The 20,523-nt window shown below is 43.2% G+C and overlaps 1 protein-coding gene across 1 annotated transcript; it reads left to right on the forward strand.

Moving 5' to 3' along the window:
* Positions 1–809: 809 nt before the first annotated feature.
* LOC133233461 (calmodulin-alpha-like) lies at positions 810–1,954 on the forward strand. The gene has a single exon (XM_061393285.1). The coding sequence runs from the start codon at positions 875–877 to the stop codon at positions 1,322–1,324; it is 450 nt and encodes a 149-aa protein (XP_061249269.1). The 5' UTR covers positions 810–874; the 3' UTR covers positions 1,325–1,954.
* Positions 1,955–20,523: the final 18,569 nt, after the last annotated feature.

Raw genomic sequence — 20,523 nt, forward strand, 5'->3', positions numbered from 1 at the left:
CTCCAATCACAGCCATCTAGTCGCCACAGATGTAGTACAGATTTTTGCAATAGTGATCTAGCAGACATTTATGTACCTTTCATGACTGTGGCAATGCTGCTTATATGACACCAAGAAAGGTCAACAAGAGAAATTAATATTAAGGAATACAAATATTCCAACCCTGAGAAAGGTTGACTTTTGAAGGGTCAGAAATCACTGTGATGTTACTTTTTGCTCACCCCCACCCTGCCTCGAATCAGTTTTCACCCCCTTGAGGGCACTATCACCCCCTTTGAGGATGGATGTACTTGCTGTTGTTATTTAGTCGTTAAGTTGTGACCGATTCTTATTCGACCCCATGGACAGTAGCCCGCCAGGCTCCCCTCTCCATGGGATTTTCCAGGTAAGAATACTGGAGTGGGTTGCCATTTCCTCTTCCAGGGGATCTTCCCAAACCAGGGATTGAACCTGAGTCTCCTGGATTGGTGGGCGGATTCTTTACCACTGCAGCACCTGGGAAGCCCTTGTCTTCTAGTAAAGTTCACTTATTGATTCAGATTTTCCCATACCAACAGTGTTTATCTTTCCCATGAGAGATTCTCAAGTATTTGGAAACAGATGTTATATTCCCATACTGAAAGTCTCCTCTAAATATTTCCTTTTTAAGGCTTAACTCAACCACAGTTTCCTTGAACTGGCACCCATTTGACTCAGTTCCCCTGTTGCACTGGGTGTCCTTTGGGGACAGACACCATGCCTTGTTTACCAGGCTGCTTGCTCTGTTGGGATCCACTCCAACTTGTTCTTAAAGTGAAGTATCTATGAGTCCAAGTGGAGCGAGCGAGCTGAGTGGTTGTGTGATTGCGTCCCGGAGACCTGTAGCGCTTGCAGCATGGCTGACCAACTGACTGAAGAGCAGATTGCAGAATTCCAAGAAGCTTTTTCACTATTTGACAAGGATGGTGATGGAACTATAACAACAAAGGAATTGGGAACTGTAATGAGGTCTCTTGGGCAGAATCCCACAGAAGCAGAGTTACAGGACATGATTAATGAAGTAGATGCTGATGGTAATGGCACAATTGACTTCCCGGAATTTCTGACAATGATGGCAAGAAAAATGAAAGATACAGACAGTGAAGAAGAAATTAGAGAAGCATTTCGTGTGTTTGATAAGGATGGTAATGGCTATATTAGTGCAGCAGAGCTCCGCCATGTGATGACAAACCTTGGAGAGAAGTTAACAGATGAAGAGGTTGATGAAATGATCAGGGAAGCAGATATTGATGGTGATGGTCAAGTAAACTATGAAGAGTTTGTACATATGATGACAGCAAAGTGAAGACATTGTACAGAATGTGTTAAATTCCTTGTACAAAATTGTTTATTTGCCTTTTCTTTGTTTGTAACTTATCTGTAAAAGGTTTCCCCCTACTGTCAAAAAAAAATATGCATGTATAGTAATTAGGACTTCATTCCTCCATGTTTTCTTCCCTTATCTTACTGTCATTGTCCTGAAACCGTATTTTAGAAAATTGATCAAGTAACATGTTGCATGTGGCTTACTCTGGATATATCTAAGCCCTTCTGCACATCTAAACTTAGATGGAGTTGGTCAAATGAGGGAACATCTGGGTTATGCCTTTTTTTTTTTTTTTTTTTTTTTGAGTAGTTTTCTTTAGGAACTGTCAGCATGTTGTTGTTGAAGTGTGGAGTTGTAACTCTGCGTGGACTACGGACAGTCAACAATATGTACCTAAAAGTTTCACTATTTCAAAACGGGTGTTTTATCCAGGTACTCGTACACTATTTTTTTGTACTGCTGGTCCTATACCAGAAACATTTTCTTTTATTGTTAACTTGCTTTTTAAACTTTGTTTTAGCCACTTAAAGAAAATCTGCTTATGGCACAATTTGCCTCAAATCCATTCCAAGTTGTATATTTGTTTTCCAATAAAAAAATTACAATTTACCCCCCCCCCCAAAAAAGTGAAGTATCTATATCTGAACATAGTATCTGACACAGAGTCAAGGAAGGCAATCTTCCCTTGTTTGGGATGGTACTCCTTTATTAGCAGAGTCAAAGATGACACCAGGGCTGCCTGGATGGCTTGCTGATGCCTATTCAGTCATGACTGAGACCCTAAAGCCTTTCTTCACAGACACGCTGACATGCTGATTTCCTCCTCCCTTTAGTTCCGGTTTTCTGAGATCTGTGTGTGCTTTGCATTCACACTTATGCATTTATGTTAGACTCTTCCCAATACTCCCTTATGTTGAGACATTTGAAGATTCCAATTTGGTTATCCAACTCATTTGGTCATTCATCAGTTATACTTGCTTTTCTAAACAGTTTTTTTTTTTTTTCCATAAAAGTTAATAAGAATGGAACATCAGTATAAGGAAGAAAAGAAGCACATTTTCCATCCCTAGAGCTACGGTAAGTGCTGAGCCTGGGTTCATGAAGTTTGCATCTAGGCTTCTTTCTGCAGGGGAGGTTTGCATCCTCCTCCATGCATCTCCCATTCCACAAAGGGAAAGGATCTAAAAGGGTCATCGAGGGACTTACCCAGTGGTCCAGGAGCTAAGACTCCGTGCTCCCAATGCAGGGGGCCTGAGTTTAATCCCTGGTCAGGGAACTAGATGCTACATGCCACAACCAAGAGTTTGCATGCCACAGCTAAAAGATACCTCATGCCATAACTAAAGACCCCGTGCAGTCAAATAAATATGGATTAAAATTTTTCAAGTTGTTTATATAAGTGAAAGATCCATCTCAGGAGTTTCCCCACACTGACTTTTCCAAAGTAAAATATACTTAGCACCTGAGATGTAATGACCTAGTATGTGTCACTGTACTTTGTAAATTTTGAAGGTTATTGGAGTAGCAGAATCTCATAAAAATACAGAACTTTGTCCTTTTTAAGCTCATAGTACATGAACTATTTTATCATTTTGGCCATATTAACATATGTTTACAATGTGACATCAAACACTGAATCAACAGCATAATTCTGGAGGAAAAAAGAGCTTGCTACTGATACTCTAAAATGAAGGCAAAAGAGTGTTTCTGACTTGAATGATTCGGACATTTGGTCCAAACCTTGGTTCAGCGAGAATAGACCTGGCTTATGAGAGTTAATTCATACCATTTGGAGGCTAAAATAGTTATAAAGCTGCTTTGGAATGTCCTAAATTGTGCCTAAGAGACCTGTTTTTGACAGATGTGTTCATGTAGTCCAGTCAATTGGCATATGGAATTTTTATGTACAAGCTAGTGCAAAAGTTTCAACATGTAACATTTATTAGTGCTTCCACTGGCATGGGGAGACAGATGGAATACACATTACTTGCAAAAGCAAGCTTTGCAGTTGGCCTTACAAGCCTGACTTTTCTTGGTTACTTAGGTCACTTATTTTCACCTGCCATGTACACTTCCTGCCCCAGGTGCTTATAGAAATTCTCTCCCAATTGCTGAAGATTTCCCTTCTTTCCATCCATTCCTTGGCCCAGATCCCCACCTCCCCTATCTGTGCCCACTCCAGCTGGTCCAGGGTGCAGTTTGGAGGCTGAGGTAGGGAAGAACACTCCCCAGCAGCTGTTCTCAGCGTCCCCACCCCCGATGTTAGTCTTGGCAACATCCAGCCCATTTCCTCCACATCGACCCCAAACTCCCTTTCTCTTGAAGTCTCAACTCCAGCAATGAAATGCCCAGTTGAGCAAGAGCTACAGATTAATCTTCTCTCCTAGATATTTCTAAAGAAAAATTGGGGTTAGGGGAAATGTCTTCCCTTCTCTGAAGTATCTACATGAAACAGCACCAGAGGGACACTCAGGGTGGACCCTTTTTCCTTTTTCAGTCCCTACTGTCTCTCCACTGCTAGTTAGTATACAAGCCCTTTTAAAAAATCATTACAGATGTGTGTGTGTGTATGTTTAAAAGCTGTATCTGAGGAGGTGAAAAGCTGAGTCTGAATTCCGTCTTCAGGTGCCCAGAGGAGTAAAGATTCTGTTCAGAAGCTGTTGATGGTGGCAATGGAAAAGGAAGTGGATGGGCTGGAACGCCTGGGATCCAGCCTTTGGAGGCACATTAGCACGAAACCCAACAGCCACGAGGCCTCAAACTCTAGTTCCCCAGAGGCCCATTTCCCCTCTTCTCCACTGGTTTGCCCATCTAGGTGCTCGCCCTAGTTTGTTCTGGCCTCCTCTCCCAGCCCCATGGTTTGGATGGAGAAGTATAAGGAAGGGGGACCCACCATTTCATTACAGTGGTGGTGGGAAAAGGGCAGAGGAGAGAGAGAATGAAATTCTGGACATATCTTCTTATAGGTTGAGTAGTACTGTTAGAACTGCCTTACACAGAAAGACTGGGCTTACTCAGTAAGCCATGGGGTGCAATAGATAGAGAATTAGCCAAGGAACCTGAACTTTCCTTCTATTCTTGCTTCTGTCAACGAACACTTTAGACAAGTCACTCAACTTGCGTGCTTTGCAAAACATCCATTTATGTCTCTTTCCAGTAGAAATTATGATATCTGCCCACCTTCCAGGAGTGTGAGGGCTTTTAGATTTTATAACACAGGCAAATAATGCTTTGAAAGACATGAAGAGCCATACTGCTGGGCAGGGCGCTGCACTCTTGCTGGCATGCGAGACACAACCGGAGAGGATTAATGTGGGATGGGGAAAACTGGGCATGCAGACCCACTGGGCAGTGCGAAGATGGAATGGAGTCCCCTACACACAGCTCTGGAGTCAGGGTTCCAATGGTGCACAGTAAGCATGAACCCTTTTTGAGTCCTTACCAGCCAATCCATTCTAAAGGAGACCAGCCCTGGGTGTTCTTTGGAAGGACTGATGCTAAAGCTGAAACTCCAATACTTTGGCCACCTGATGTGAAGTTGACTCACTGGAAAAGACTCTGATGTTGGGAAGGATTGGGGGCAGGAGGAGAAGGGGACGACAGAGGATGAGATGGCTGGATGGCATCACCGACTCGATGGACAAGAGTTTGGGTAAACTCCAGGAGTTGGTGATGGACAGGGAGGCCTGGCGTGCTGCGATTCATGGGGTCACAGAGAGTCGGACACGACTGAGCAACTGAACTAAACTGAACTGAACCAGGCCTAGAGGTGAAGCACGGGTTACATCTTGCTATTTTCATTTCCACCCCTTCTCCAGGAGCTATATCAAAGCCTCCACAGAACTCTACCCTTTTCCGTATTCCCCACAGCAGAAATTATGATTGAATGCACCTATGCATTAATTTTCTTTTCTTGTATGTGATTTTAAGTCCCTTGAGGTTAGGGATTGAGTCAAATTCATTTTTTATAGCACCAGTTCTTAGCACAGTGCCAGGTTAACTGTAGGTACAGGTAACAATTACTGAATATTGGAAAAAACATCTGCCAGAGAGATTGTTGTTGTTCAGCTGCTCAGTCGTGTCTGACTCTTTGTGACCCCATGGACTGCAGCACGCCAGGTTTCCCTGTCCCTTACCACCTCTTGGAGTTTGTTCAAACTCATGTTCATTGAGTCAGTGATACCATCCAACCATTTTATCCTCTGTTTTCCCCTTCTCCTCCTGCCTTCAATCTTTCCCAGCATCAGGGTCTTTTCTAATGAGTTTGGCATCGGGTGGCCCAAGTATTTCAGCTTCAGCTTCAGCATCAGTCCTTCCAATTAATATTCAGGGTTGATTTCCTTTCGGATTGACTGGTTGGATCTCCTTGCAGTCCAAAGGGGCTCTCAAGAGTCTTCTCTAGCACCACAGCTAGAGAGATGGACCAAGGTATTTCTAGAACAGTTAGTGGAAGAGTCAAGTTTTGACAAAATACTTGCAGAATTCATTTGGAAGAATAAATGTTCAATGGTAGTCAGGAAATACTTGAAAATTGTTAATGAAAAAGGATTGAACTAGCACTACCATATATTAAAATACATTATAAAATTACAGAAATTAAACGTGTGCTACCATCACAAGGGTAGATCAATGGAAAAACTCTAATCCAAAATCTAGAAGAAACTAAAGTAGATGCAAACGTTTAGTATATAATAAAGGAAATACTTTAAATCAGTGAGAAAAGTATGTATCATTCAATAAATAAAAAGTATTAGAACAACTGGCTATCCATCTGAGAGGGAGTGCCAACTTAAGAGCCTTATCCCATACCTTACAACAAAATAGATTTCAGATGGATTAAATGTGAAAAGGGAGGTATAAAAATTTATATACAATAAGGTAAATATTTTTAAAATCTTAGTGTGAGGAATGTCTTTCTAAGAATGACTCTGAAGGAAGAAATCATAGATTTGACCAAATAAAACTCCTATTTTAGAAATAACCAAAGTCAAAAGACAATTTGGAACACAGTATTTGCATAGGTACGACAGAAGATTCATACCCTTAGTAAATAAAGAGTTCTGATATATCTATAAGAACCATTCTCCAAAACAAGGTGGATAAGGAACATAAAAGAGTAATTCAACCAGGAAAAAAGAAATTCAAATATGTATATATTTAACCTCAGCAGCAATTAAGGACACATCAATTAAAAGAATGAGATTTTTATTTTTACTACTTCAGTGACAACGATTTTTAAAAGAACACAGTGCTCAGGACTGGCAAGGCTGTGGGAGAGCAGATTCTCGCATCTCAAAAGGGCTTGTTCAACATACTTGGGAATCAGGATGGAGTGTTGGGAGAGAGGGTGGAACAGTCAGTGGCAGACAGCACAGCCCTTCCAGAAAGAGGCTCAGTGTCCTCAGCTGGAGATTTGCTGGAAACTCTTGATGGGATAGAGAGTCAGGATAGAAGCAGGATCAAAAGAGAGAAACAGACCCAAGAGGGTACCAGAAATAAGGATGATTGCTGATGTCATCACATCTATGTTTCCCTTCCTAAATTCTTCCTTGGCCACAGTTTTGATTTTTATGGAGCATCCCAAGAATCAACTCTTAAAACCCAGGGCAGGTTTATACTGGTTTCTTTATAAAGTTGTGTTCATTTTCAATGTTTATGTTCAGGTAGTGCAATGCAGTGGCAGAAACACATTAGGGCTGCCTTTTCTGCATGATGCATGGCGTGAGGACAAAGTCACCCGCAGGTGTGCAGGGCAGGTTCAACTGGGAATGTGAATCTCAGTTTATTACCTGAGGGGTTCCAGGCACATGGCTCAAGCTCTTCGAATTTGTTTCCTATATCTTTGTAGTTTTGTAAGTAGGAATAATACTCCTAATGTCACAATGTTGTTGTGGGGATTAAGTGACATTGTGTATGTAAAATCCTGAGAATTAGCACATCTCAGTAAGTTTGGTTCCCTTCCTGGCCGAGAGCACCAGGACAGGGATTACTTATTTTACAGGACTCACTCCACATTTCATCTGTGGTCTGGTTCCCTTCCAAACAAACTCACACTGCCTGAGGGCCTTGCTAACCCTTGATAAAGGGTTCTTGGCAAAAAAAAGGAAATTGAGCTGTTTCCTATTTTGTTGGCCTCCAGGCCGAGAGGAAGGCTCTGGCTTCTGGCAAAATACTGATGGGTTCAATCCAGCAGGGCCTTCACCCAGCTGCCTAGCTGGAGAAGCTCATGTGTTGTGGCTTGCATAAAAAGTAGAGAGGATGTGACCCCATCTGGTGAGGAAATGGAGAACAGAAGATGGGTTCAGGAGCCCCAGAGAGCTTCCCGCTGCTGCTGCTGCTAAGGCGCTTCAGTCGTGTCCGACTCTGTATGATCCCATAGACGGCAGCCCACTAGGCTCCCCGTCCCTGGGATTCTCCAGGCAAGAACACTGGAGTGGGTTGCCATTTCCTTCTCCAAAGCATGAAAGTGAAAACTGAAAGTGAAGTCGCTCTGTCGTGTCTGACTCTTCGAGACCCCATGGACTGCAGCCTACCAGGCTCCTCCATCCATGGGATTTTCCAGGCAAGAGTACTGGAGTGGGGCGCCATTGCCTTCTCTGAGAGAGCTTCCTAAGTATACTCTAATCACACTGGGGGTGGCAAGTGCCATCACAGAGCTCCTACTGAATACAAATGGCTGGCAGAATTTGGGAATTACCTGTGGCCATCATATCAAGGACACAAAACCACCTATTAAGGCCCTACAAAGAGGCCAAGGTTGCAAGCCCATACTCAGCACAGGGGTGGTGAAGGTCTGACTGCTCTCCCTCACTCTGAAATACATGGAATTAAGACATTGCTGCTGTTATTGTTTCTAGAGCCTTCCTTCTGGTAGTGTGAAAGGTAGTGTGGTGAGAGTGTGTTTTTAAAAAGTAGTGATGAACCTATGTAAGAAACAGAAGATCAAGTTCTTAATTTCTCCACTGCTGTCTTCCCATTCATCAGAATCACCTGGAAGTCTTGCCGAAACAAGATCAAGAGCCCCAAGCTGGAATTTTTGGCGTAGGCCCCGAGAACATGCATTCCAAAAGCTCCCGGGTGACGCTGATGCTGCGGGTCCGGGGGTGGCTCTGAGAAGGGCTGCTCTAGGTAATTTTTAGAAAAGGTCTGGCCTCCCTGCTAGGGCACCCACCTTGAAGGGGCTTCCCTCGTGGCTCAGACGTTAAAGAATCTGCCTTCAACGCAGGAGACCCAGGTTTGATCCCTGGGTCAGGAATATCCCCTGGAGAAATGAATGGCACCCAACTCCAGTGTTCTTGCTGGAGAATTCCATGGACAATGGGGTGTGTCAGACACAACTGAGTGATTAACACTACCTTGAAGACAGCTTTATTCTCTTGCTCCCACCCACACCCAGATTATTCAGACCAGTGCCCTCTAGTGTTCAAAACATAAAATTCCCCTAGTCTCTCTTGTTCAAAACAAGAAGGGATTACTCAGATGAAACGGAAAGGACAGTTTATAACAGGGGTTCACTGAAGTGCAGATTAGTAATAATCCTCACCACTGTTTAAACTTTAGAAAAACCTAGGAAATAAGGCAGAGAGGGAGGCAGCCCTCATACCCAGATACTTTACTTTAATTGGTTCAGGGTGGGGTCCTGGCAGGAATGTTTTAAAAGTTCCCCATGTGACTAATTTGCAAACAGGGTTGAGAACTGCTTGTCTTTATCACGGGTTCTCAAGTTTGCCTGCATAATAGAAGTACCTGGGAAATTAAAAAATACATACCTTGCTCCTACCTTCAAAGATTCTAATTTATAATAGGATTCAGGGACTTCTCTGGTTGTCCAGTGGTTAAGTATATACCTACCATGCAGGGGACACAGGTTTGATCCCTGGTCCGGGAAGACCCCGCATGCTGCGGGGCAACTAAGCCCACATGCCGCAACTAATGAGCCAGGGTGCTGCAACCACTAAAGCCCGCGTGCCCTGAAGCCTGCGCTCTGCAGCAAGAGAAGCCACCACAGTAAGCCCATGCTTCGCAACTAGAGAGTAGCCCCCACATGCTGCAACTAGAGAAAGCCTGCATGCAGCAACAGAGACCCAGCACAGCCAAAAACAAATAAGTAAATACAATTTAAAAAATAATAGGGATGCAGCCTGGGCATCCAGAGTCATTACATCTCCCCGGGTGATTCTAATATGTCTAATATGCAGACAAGTTTGAGACCCACTATTCTGGGTTTCAGAGAAGGAAATGGCAACCCACTCCAGTACTCTTGCCTGGAAAATCCCATGGACGGAGGAGCCTGGTAGGCTGCAGCCCATGAGGTCGCTAAGAGGCGGACACGACTGAGTGACTTCCCTTTCACTTTTCACTTTCATGCATTGGAGAAGGAAATGGCAACCCACTCCAGTGTTCTTGCCTGGAGAATCCCAGGGATGGGTGAGCCTGGTGGGCTGCCGTCCATGGAGTTGCACAGAGTTGGACACGACTGAAGTGACTTAGCAGCAGCAGCAGCATTCTGGGTTTGGGGCTTCCCAGGTGGCTCAATAATAGAGAATCTGTCTGCAATGCAGGAGATGCAGTTTCTATCCCTGGGTCGGGAAGATCCCCTGGAGAAGGAAATGGCAACCCACTCCAGTATTCTTGCCTGGGAAACCCCATGGACAGAGGAGCCTGGCAGGCTTCAGTTCATGGGGTCACAAAGAGTTGGACACGGCTAAGTGACTACACAATTCTAGGTTTAACAAGTTTGGTTGGTAGCTTGATCCGCCCCCTTCCAGCTACTTTCTACCATACTACTACTACTACTAAGTTGCTTCAGTCATGTCCAACTCTGTGAGACCCCATAGATGGCAGCCCACCAGGCTCCCCCGTCCCTGGGATTCTCCAGGCAAGAACACTGGAGTGGGTTGCCATTTCCTTCTCCAATGCAGGAAAGTGAAAAGTGAAAGCGAAGTCGCTCAGTCGTGTCCGACTCTTAGCGACCCCATGGGCTGCAGCCCACCAGGCTCCTCTGTCCATGGGATTTTCCAGGCAAGAGTACTGGAGTGGGGTGCCATTGCCTTCTCTGACTTTCTACCATAGTGGTTCTCAAAGTACGGTCCTTGGACTAGCATAAGCATCACCTGGAACTTTTTAGAAATGTGATTTTCAGGCCACACCTCAGACCCACTGAATCAGCAATTGTGGGGGTGGGAAGCAGCAGTCTGTGTTGTAACAAGCCCCCCAGGTGACTTGGATATACCCCAAAGTCAGAGACGCACTGGTGCATTACCACTGTTGTAGCTTGAGGGGCCTGTTGCCATTCCCCTAGAGACCAGCCAGAGCAGGAAGCAAGGACTTCAGTCTTCTGAATTTGGGGCAGTACCAATCCTCGGTTTCCTGATGAGTGATGCCAAAATCCTTAGTGTAACTGAGTTTTTATATAGCCTATGAAGCTTTTGTTGGCTGGAAACTGGCAGCATTAAGTTGGAGAGTCAGTTACAGGCTACAGCTGCAATATTGGTCAAAGTTACAAGCAGGGAAGAGGTAACAGAGGGAAGGCAAAGTAATGCAATTATCGGCCCCTCCTATCTGGGCTGTGAAGCAGGAGTATGAAATAGGAGGGAAAGGAGGAAAGGCAAGGGTCCGTACCAGGTGAGACCAAAGGACCTTAGTCTGGGAGATTTTTTTCTTGGGTGCTAATGTCCTTCAAGTTTGTTGTAATTGCAAATGAGATCTATTTTCCTCTTCATAGGGATCTGCTTTCTTGCTGAGGGAAAGAGCTAGGGTGTGCTGTGTTAAAAGCTGAAAGAAAATCTCCCAGATCACTTCAGGGCCAGGCAGAGTAACAAAACATGCAAGGAACTTTTACAAAGGAGTCTTAATGTGCTTGACAAAGGATTCCTTTGCTTACCCCCATAAAACCAGTTTACTCTAATCCATTTTGTCCTGGGATTAGATGTTGTGGGTACTGAGGTGAACATGCCGTAGACCCTGCCTTTGAGTGGATCACACTCTAGAGGAGACAGGTGAGGAAGTATATTTCTGCTCCTTGTGCTGATTGCTGTGTGAGTGAGGTACAGTCAGAATCCAGAGGGGAGAAGGACTAATTCTGGACGGCGGTAGAGTATATCAGGGAAGACCGCACAGAAGCAGACCCTGAAGCTGGATTTTGGAGGGTGATAGGTCGGCAGTCAAGATGGGCAGAGTGTTTTCAGCAGGAACCAGGGCCCACTGGGGTGAAGCAGCAAACTGAGTCTTGTGAACTATTGGTAATCAGGGTTGTTATGGGTAAATCATGAGATGGGAAGTGGTGAGGGAGGCCACTGTAGGGCCAAGCAGGGCTGAGGACCTTTGTAGGCTATGCTGAAGGAACTTGATCACACTGATCTGTAGCTGCAAACCTTGCTGATCACCAGAATTACCTGGGCAACTTCCGAAACAATACCTGCGTCCCACCTCCAGAGGATCATACTTCAGTAGATCTGGGTGTCTCCCCAGGTGATCAGGAAGAGAAAGGCTGACCAGCAGAAAAGAGGCTGGGAAAAGCAAAACAGCGGGAGTAGCAATACTGAAAAGCAACCTGGAGAATTGGTCCAGCAGATTGTGGGGTGACTAGGTTTCTACCCCACTCTTTCTCCCCTACTTTAAAAAGAAATGTTTGGGCTTTCGAGACTGGCTTTTGTATAATCTTTACTGGATGAGTGCTTGTTGCAGAACATCTGCTGATGTGCACTGGGGCATTAAGAGTGTTACTAATACCGATCTGGGTTTGGCAGGAGCCCCATCTGTGTGTAAAGTTTATTTGGCTCTATACGCGTCATCTCAAGTAGTCACAGTAATGGTAACCAATGAGGCATGTTAGGATTTATTGTTACAGTACATATTTATTAATATTGTTTCCCCGAAAATTGATTAAAAAATACATGTTTAAATTTACTTTGCATGTAAAACAAAACCAACAGGGATGAGTTCCTCTGAGTGAAGACAAGATTGGTCAAGACTGAACTACAAGCACTAATAGAGAGTGTCTACTACAAATAAGCAAATCAGCAAAGGAGTTTAGAGTAGAGTGAATCCTTGGGCCAGAAATAATAATTTGTTGGAAGTTCTGTTTGGAAGCACTAGATGGTGAAGCATAGCCTTTTGTTGCCTTGGGGGAAGAGTCAATCACAGAGTTTCCCAGGTGTCTTGTTTGGATCCAAACAGTTGATATTTGAGCTCTCCATCCACTTTAAAAGTATAAAACATATGATAATAGTCCCCCCTCCAAAGTAAATGTTCTATATGTTGTGTGCTGACCTATATGAAACGAATAATACAAGCAATGATAGGTTCTCACTATTAAACTTTTTTATGTCATGATGGGGTAGATTATATTTTCCAGTGATGGCAAGCGTCAATACCTCCCACTGCACTTTTTACATGATGACTTTGACATTGCCCATTGAAAGTTGGAGTTACATTCCTCTTACAGGTTGTTTCTTCAAAAATTAATATGTTGAGGTCCTGGCCTGCAGTATTTCAGAACACGCCTTTATTTGGAGATAGGGTCTAGAGGTTGTCAAGTTCAAGTGAAGTCATTAGGAGTAACCCTTGTTGTTGTCAGTCACCGAGTCATGTCCGACTCTTTGTGACCCCATGGACTGCACCACGCCAGGCTTCCCTGTCCTTTGCCATCTCCCGGAGTTTGCTCAAACTCTTGCCTCCCTAATCCAATATAAAGGGGGGAAATTTGGACACAGAGGGATAGTGAGGTGAAGAGACATAGAAGATGGCCATCTATAAGCCAAGGAGAGTGGCCTGGAACAGATCCTTCTCTCACAACCCTCAGAAGGAATTAGTTCTGCCGACAATTTGATTTTGGACATCTAACTTCCAGAATGGTGAGACAGTTGTTTAAGCCACCCAGTCTGTGGAACTTTGTTATGGCAGCCTAATAAACTAACGCAGCTCCCTCCCCTTGAATCTGGGGGAGTTATGACTACTATGGGAATAGCACATGTGACTTTTCAGGCTAGCTTCTAAAAGGCAATGTAGCTTCCACTTGTTCTTTCAGGAGACTGGTCACCTACGCTGTGAGGAGGCCCAGGCCTCTGAAAAGGTCACTTGGTGTTCCAGCTGAGTCCCAGGTGACAGCTCTCATCAACTGCTGGAGGCATAAATAAAGACACTTCCAGACGATTCCTGTCCACAGCCCCGAGTCCCCCCAGCCTTCAAGTTCTCCTAGCTGAGTCCCCATATAAGGTAAATATATCAACTCTTCTGTGCTCCTTGGGAATTCCTGATTCACAGAAGTTGTCAGCATGATAATAAGTTGTTTCACGCCTAAATTTGGAAATAATTTTTGTTACTTAGTAGTTGGCAATGTCTTTGTTTCAGATTTTTACTTTACCTGACTGGTGTTTTTGAGACCATCAGGTACCTTAGGTCCTAGACAAGGGTTTTCCCTTCTCTTGGCCCTTTGTGACATTCGGCTCAGGCTTAGTCAGGAACAACTGGTGACCCTGCCTCAAGTCAATTTAATAGACTTAATGAATGAACTTCAGACGAACTGAACAGGATAGGGAACTGGCTCAGAGGCGAGGGTAGGAATTTCAGAACAACTTCTGAGAGGATTACAAGTTCATTAGCAAGGTTAGTGCACTTTACCTGAAGCAGGGGAGGAACCTTGGAGGCCCATAAAGCAGTACTTTCCTCATTTGGGACAGAGTCCAAGAAAAAAAAACAAAAATGCCTGCTTGTCAGGGGGTATGGTGGAGGAGTGTAATAAGTATTGGCTAGAAAGAAAGAACTGGGAAGCAGATTGTGGCAGGATCTTAAATCTCAACCAAACTCCAGAGCACTGCCAATCTGACTCCCCCACAAGTTCAGTGTCTGAATCCCTCATGAGCAGAGTTAGGAAAGAAGATGTGGACCCGTATGTGCTGAGAAGCTGTGTTCATCAGGCTCTTAAGTATGTTTCATACTTTAAGGAGAATGTAATCTGTAATCTGCCCCCAATTATTCCCTAGCTCACTCTTCCTTTTTGCTTTTGCTTTGCCTTTCCTTGCTTTTTAACAAAGTTCATTTAGATAAATTTCAAATTTTGTCAGGGATGGGGGAATTAAAAAAAAACCCACAGCTTTATTGAGGAATAATCATACACTACACTACATGTATTTGAAGGGTAGGATCTGATAAGTCTTGACATGTGTATATACCAGTGGAATCATCATCATAATCAAGATAGTGAGCATATTCATCCGTTCCAAAACTTTCCTTGACCTTTAAACCCATCTCTGTCATTTCTAATCCGACTAAAGGGATGAGGGAATTTTGACCCCCACGTCAGCCTTGTTTGAGAGGCATATTGGCAGGGTGTGGGTAATGACCACCATGCTTGCTGGAAACGTCTCCCCATTAAGGAGAAAAGTGGAAATTAAGACGGTAGGTGTTGCAAGAGGGCATCAGAGGGCAAACACACTGAAACTGTACTCACAGAAAACTAGTCAATCTAATCACACTAGGACCACAGCCTTGTCTAACTCAATGAAACTAAGCCATGCCCGTGGGGCAACCCAAGACGGACGGGTCATGGTGGAGAGATCTGACAGAATGTGGTCCACTGGAGAAGGGAATGGCAAACCACTTCAGTATTCTTGCCGTGAGAACCCCATGAACAGTATGAAAAGGCAAAATGATAGGATACTGAAAGAGAAACTCCCCAGGTCAGTCGGTGCCCAATATGCTACTGGAGATCAGTGGAGAAATAACTCCAGAAAGAATGAAGGGATGGAGCCAAAGTAAAAACAATACCCAGCTGTGGATGTGACTGGTGATAGAAGCAAGGTCCGATGCTGTAAAGACCAATATTGCATAGGAACCCGGAATGTCAGGTCCATGAATCAAGGCAAATTGAAAGTGGTCAAACAAGAGATGGCAAGAGTGAATGTCGACATTCTAGGAATCAGCGAACTGAAATGGACTGGAATGGGTGAATTTAACTCAGATGACCATTATATCTACTACTGCGGGCAGGAATCCCTCAGAAGAAATGGAGTGGCCATCATGGTCAACAAAAGAGTCTGAAATGCAATACTTGGATGCAATCTCAAAAACGACAGAATGACCTCTGTTCGTTTCCAAGGCAAACCATTCAATATCACAGTAATCCAAGTCTATGCCCCAACGAGTAACGCTGAAGAAGTTGAAGTTGAATGGTTCTATGAAGACCTACAAGACCTTTTAGAACTAACACCCAAAAAAGATGTCCTTTTCATTATAGGGGACTGGAATGCAAAAGTAGGAAGTCAAGAAACACCTGGAGTAACAGGCAAATTTGGCCTTGAAAGACGGAATGAAGCAGGGCAAAGACTAATAGAGTTTTGCCAAGAAAATGCACTGGTCATAACAAACACCCTCTTCCAACAACACAAGAGAAGACTCTGTACATGGACATCACCAGATGGTCAACACCGAAATCAGACTGATTATATTCTTTGCAGCCAAAGATGGAGAAGCTCTATACAGTCAGCAAAAACAAGACCAGGAGCTGACTGTGGCTCAGACCACGAACTCCTTATTGCCAAATTCAGACTTAAATTGAAGAAAGTAGGGAAAACCACTAGACCATTCAGGTATGACCTAAATCAAATTCCTTATGATTATACAGTGGAAGTGAGAAATAGATTTAAGGGCCTAGATCTGATAGATAAGAGTGCCTGATGAACTATGGAATGAGGTTCATGACATTGTACAGGAGACAGGGATCAAGACCATTCCCATAGAAAAGAAATGCAAAAAAAGCAAAATGGCTGTCTGGGGAGGCCTTACAAATAGCTGTGAAAAGAAGAGAAGCGAAAAGCAAAGGAGAAAAGGAAAGATATAAACATCTGAATGCAGAATTCCAAAGAATAGCAAGAAGAGATAAGAAAACCTTCTTCAGCGATCAATGCAAAGAAATAGAGGAAAACAACAGAATGGGAAAGACTAGGGATCTCTTCAAGAAAATCAGAGATACCAAAGGAACATTTCATGCAAAGATGAGCTCGATAAAGGACAGAAATGGTATGGACCTAACAGAAGCAGAAGATATTAAGAAGAGATGGCAAGAATACACAGAAGAACTGTACAAAAAAGATCTTCACGACCCAGATAATCACGATGGTGTGATCACTGACCTAGAGCCAGACATCCTGGAATATGAAGTCAAGTGGGCCTTAGAAAGCATCACGACGAACAAAGCTAGTGGAGGTGATGGAATTCCAGTTGAGCAATTCCAAATCCTGAAAGATGATGCTGTGAAAGTGCTGCACTCAATATGCCAGCAAATTTGGAAAACTCAGCAGTGGCCACAGGACTGGAAAAGGTCAGTTTTCATTCCAATCCCAAAGAAAGGCAATGCCAAAGAATGCTCAAACTACCACACAATTGCACTCATCTCACATGCTAGTAAAGTAATGCTCAAAATTCTCCAAGCCAGGCTTCAGCAATACGTGAACCGTGAACTTCCTGATGTACAAGCTGGTTTTAGAAAAGGCAGAGGAACCAGAGATCAAATTGCCAACATCCGCTGGATCATGGAAAAAGCAAGAGAGTTCCAGAAAAACATCTATTTCTGCTTTATTGACTATGCCAAAGCCTTTGACTGTGTGGATCACAATAAACTGTGGAAAATTCTGAAAGAGATGGGAATACCAGACCGCCTGATCTGCCTCTTGAGAAATTTGTATGCAGGTCAGGAAGCAACAGTTAGAACTGGACATAGAACAACAGACTGGTTCCAAATAGGAAAAGGAGTACAGTCAAGGCTGTATATTGTCACCCTGTTTATTTAACTTCTATGCAGAGTACATCATGAGAAACGCTGGACTGGAAGAAACACAAGCTGGAATCAAGATTGCCGGGAGAAATATCAATAACCTCAGATATGCAGATGACACCACCCTTATGGCAGAAAGTAAAGAGGAACTCAAAAGCCTCTTGATGAAAGTGAAAGTGGAGACTGAAAAAGTTGGCTTAAAGCTCAACATTCAGAAAACGAAGATCATGGCATCCGGTCCCACCACTTCATGGGAAATAGATAGGGAAACAGTGGAAACAGTGTCAGACTTTATTTTTCTGGGCTCCAAAATCACTACAGATGGTGACTGCAGCCATGAAATTAAAAGACTTCCCTCTTTGGAAGGAAAGTTATGACCAACCTAGATAGTATATTCAAAAGCAGAGACATTACTTTGCCAACAAAGGTTTATCTAGTCAAGGCTATGGTTTTTCCTGTGGTCATGTATGGATGTGAGAGTTGGACTGTGAAGAAGGCTGAGCACCGAAGAATTGATGCTTTTGAACTGTGGTGTTGGAGAAGACTCTTGAGAGTCCCTTGGACTGCAAGGAGATCCAACCAGTCCATTCTGAAGGAGATCAGCCCTGGGATTTCTTTGGAAGGACTGATGCTAAAGCTGAAACTCCAGTACTTTGGCCACCTCATGTGAAGAGTTGTCTCATTGGAAAAGACTCTGATGCTGGGAGGGACTGGGGGCAGGAGGAAAAGGGGATGACAGAGGATGAGATGGCTGGATGGCATCACTGACTCGATGGACGTGAGCCTGGGTGAACTCCGGGAGTTGGTGATGGACAGGGAGCCCCAGCGTGCTGGGATTCATGGGGTCGCAAAGAGTCGGTCACGACTGAGCGACTGATCTGATCTGATCTGATCTGACAAGTGGAATGAGGGTGGGTATGTCTGTGTTTGTGTATGGGTTTCCTACCCGCCCTTTCTTGATTACCCTGAAAGACCTTATGAATTGCTTTGTTACCTGAGGACTTCTTGAGTATAGTTTCTCTATGTTTGTTCACTGATAGGTATTGTGCAGGAGATAAAAGGGAAGATTTCCAAGCTCACCAGTGGTGTTAAGAAGTGAGAGGAACCACTTCATACTCATTAGAATGACTACTTCAAAAGATGAAACAACAGAAAACAACAAGTGTTGGTGAGCATGTGGAAAAATTGAAACACTTGGGAATATACAATAGGATGCAACCACTATAGAATACAGTATGGTAATGCCTTAAAAATAATGTTCGCGTATAATCCAGCAATACCACTTCTGAGTATATTTCCCAAAGAATTGAAAGCAAAGGCTCAAAGATACATTTGTATACCTATGCTCATGGCATCATTATTCATAATTTCCAGAAAGTGGAAGCAACCGGTGTCCATCCATGGATGAATGGATAAACAAAATGTGCTCTGTATATCCAATGGAATATTTTTTTCAGCCTATTAGGAAATTTTGATACATGTTACAACATGAATGAATCTTGAAGACATGCTAAGTGAAAAAAAAAGACAAACATAAAGGACAACTATTACATGATTCCATTTATATGAGGTACCTAGAACAGTCAAGTACATGGAGAAAGTAGAACCGTGGTTACCAGAGGGTGAGGAGAAGGAGAAAAGGGATCTACTCTTTAATGGGTTCAGAGGTTTGCAAGATACATAGATTTCTGTGGATGGATGGTGGCACAACAATGTGAATATATCTAGTGCACTGAATAGTACACTTAAAAATAGTTCAGTTCAGTTCAGTCGCTCAGTCGTGTCCGACTCTTTGCGACCCCATGCATCACAGCACGCCAGGCCTCCCTGTTTATCACCATCTCTCAGAGTTCACTCAAACTCACGTCCATCGAGTCGGTGATGCCATCCAGCCATCTCATCCTCTGTCATCCCCTTCTCCTCCTGCCCCCAATCCCTCCCAGAGTCAGAGTCTTTTCCAATGAGTCAACTCTTCACATGAGGTGGCCAAAGTACTGGAGTTTCAGCTTTAGCATCATTCCTTCCAATGAACACCCAGGGCTGATTTCCTTTAGGATGGACTGGTTGGATCTCCTTGCAGTCCTAGGGACTCTCAAGAGTCTTCTCCAACACCACAGTTCAAAAGCATCAATTCTTTGGCCCTCAGCTTTCTTCACAGTCCAACTCTCACATCCATACATAACCACTGGGAAAACCATAGCCTTGACTAGACGGACCTTTGTTGGCAAAGTAATGTCTCTGCTTTTCAATATACTGTTAGGATGGTAAATTTTATGTATATTATATACTATAATAATAAAGGAAGTTTATTAGAGGTTAACCTGATTAGAGGTTAATGTGAACATGTTTAACAATTTTTTCCCCTATGTTAAAATTTTATATATATAACTGGGAACTTCAGACATACGGACAACATTTTTTCTTATATCAAGCAGTAGTGCCTCAGTGTCTCGTAATTCTTTTAATTATCTTTTTACATATACAAAATATATCACAATATAAAATTTAGAAAGTATAAATGTTTGTTTATTTAACAAATACTTTCAAGGCACTTAGTCTACGCCTGGTTCTGTTTTATTACTGGGGTTACAGCAGTAAGTAAAAAAAAAAAAATCTGATATAATTCCTCCCTCCATGGAGCTCACATTCCTGTGGGGGGAATGTTTGCATGCAGCACTTATTTTTTTTTTTTCCAATGAACCACTTTTTATATAAATGATTATTTTCTTGGAATTGATTCCTAGAAGTAGAATCACTGAGCCGAACAATATAAACATTTTAAGGCTCCTACTATATCGTGCCAAATGCCTTCCAGTCCCATCAGCAAGTCATAGGAGTATCCCTTTCTTCACACCTTACCATCCTTAGCTATCTTTCCCCCACTTTGGGAAGGAAGATAAAAGGGAAGTTTTCCAAGCTCAAATTGTTAAGCACATTCACTTAACCTTCTGATCAGTCCAAAAATTCCACACAGAATTTTATCTTTTCTGTCATTGCTTTTGCTGGAATCAAGATTGCCGGGAGAAATATCAATAACCTCAGATATGCAGATGAAACCACCCTTATTAGAGAGCCTCTTGATGAAAGTGAAAGAGGAGAGTGAAGAAGTTGGCTTAAAACTCAACATTCAGAAAAGTAAGATAATGGCAGCTGGTCCCATCACTTCATGGCAAATAGACGGGGAAACAGTGGAAATAGTGAAGAGACTACTTTTTTGGGCTCCAAAATCACTGCAGATGGTGACTGCAGCCATGAAATTAAAAGATACTTACTCCTTGGAAGAAAAGTTATGACCAACCTAGACAGCATATTAAAAAGCAGAGACATTACTTTGCCAACAAAGGTCCATTTAGTCAAAGCTATGGTTTTGTATGTATATGAGAGTTGGACTATAAAGAAAGCTGAG

The sequence above is a fragment of the Bos javanicus genome, chromosome 20 (genome assembly GCF_032452875.1).
Source record: "Bos javanicus breed banteng chromosome 20, ARS-OSU_banteng_1.0, whole genome shotgun sequence".
NCBI lineage: Eukaryota > Metazoa > Chordata > Mammalia > Artiodactyla > Bovidae > Bos > Bos javanicus.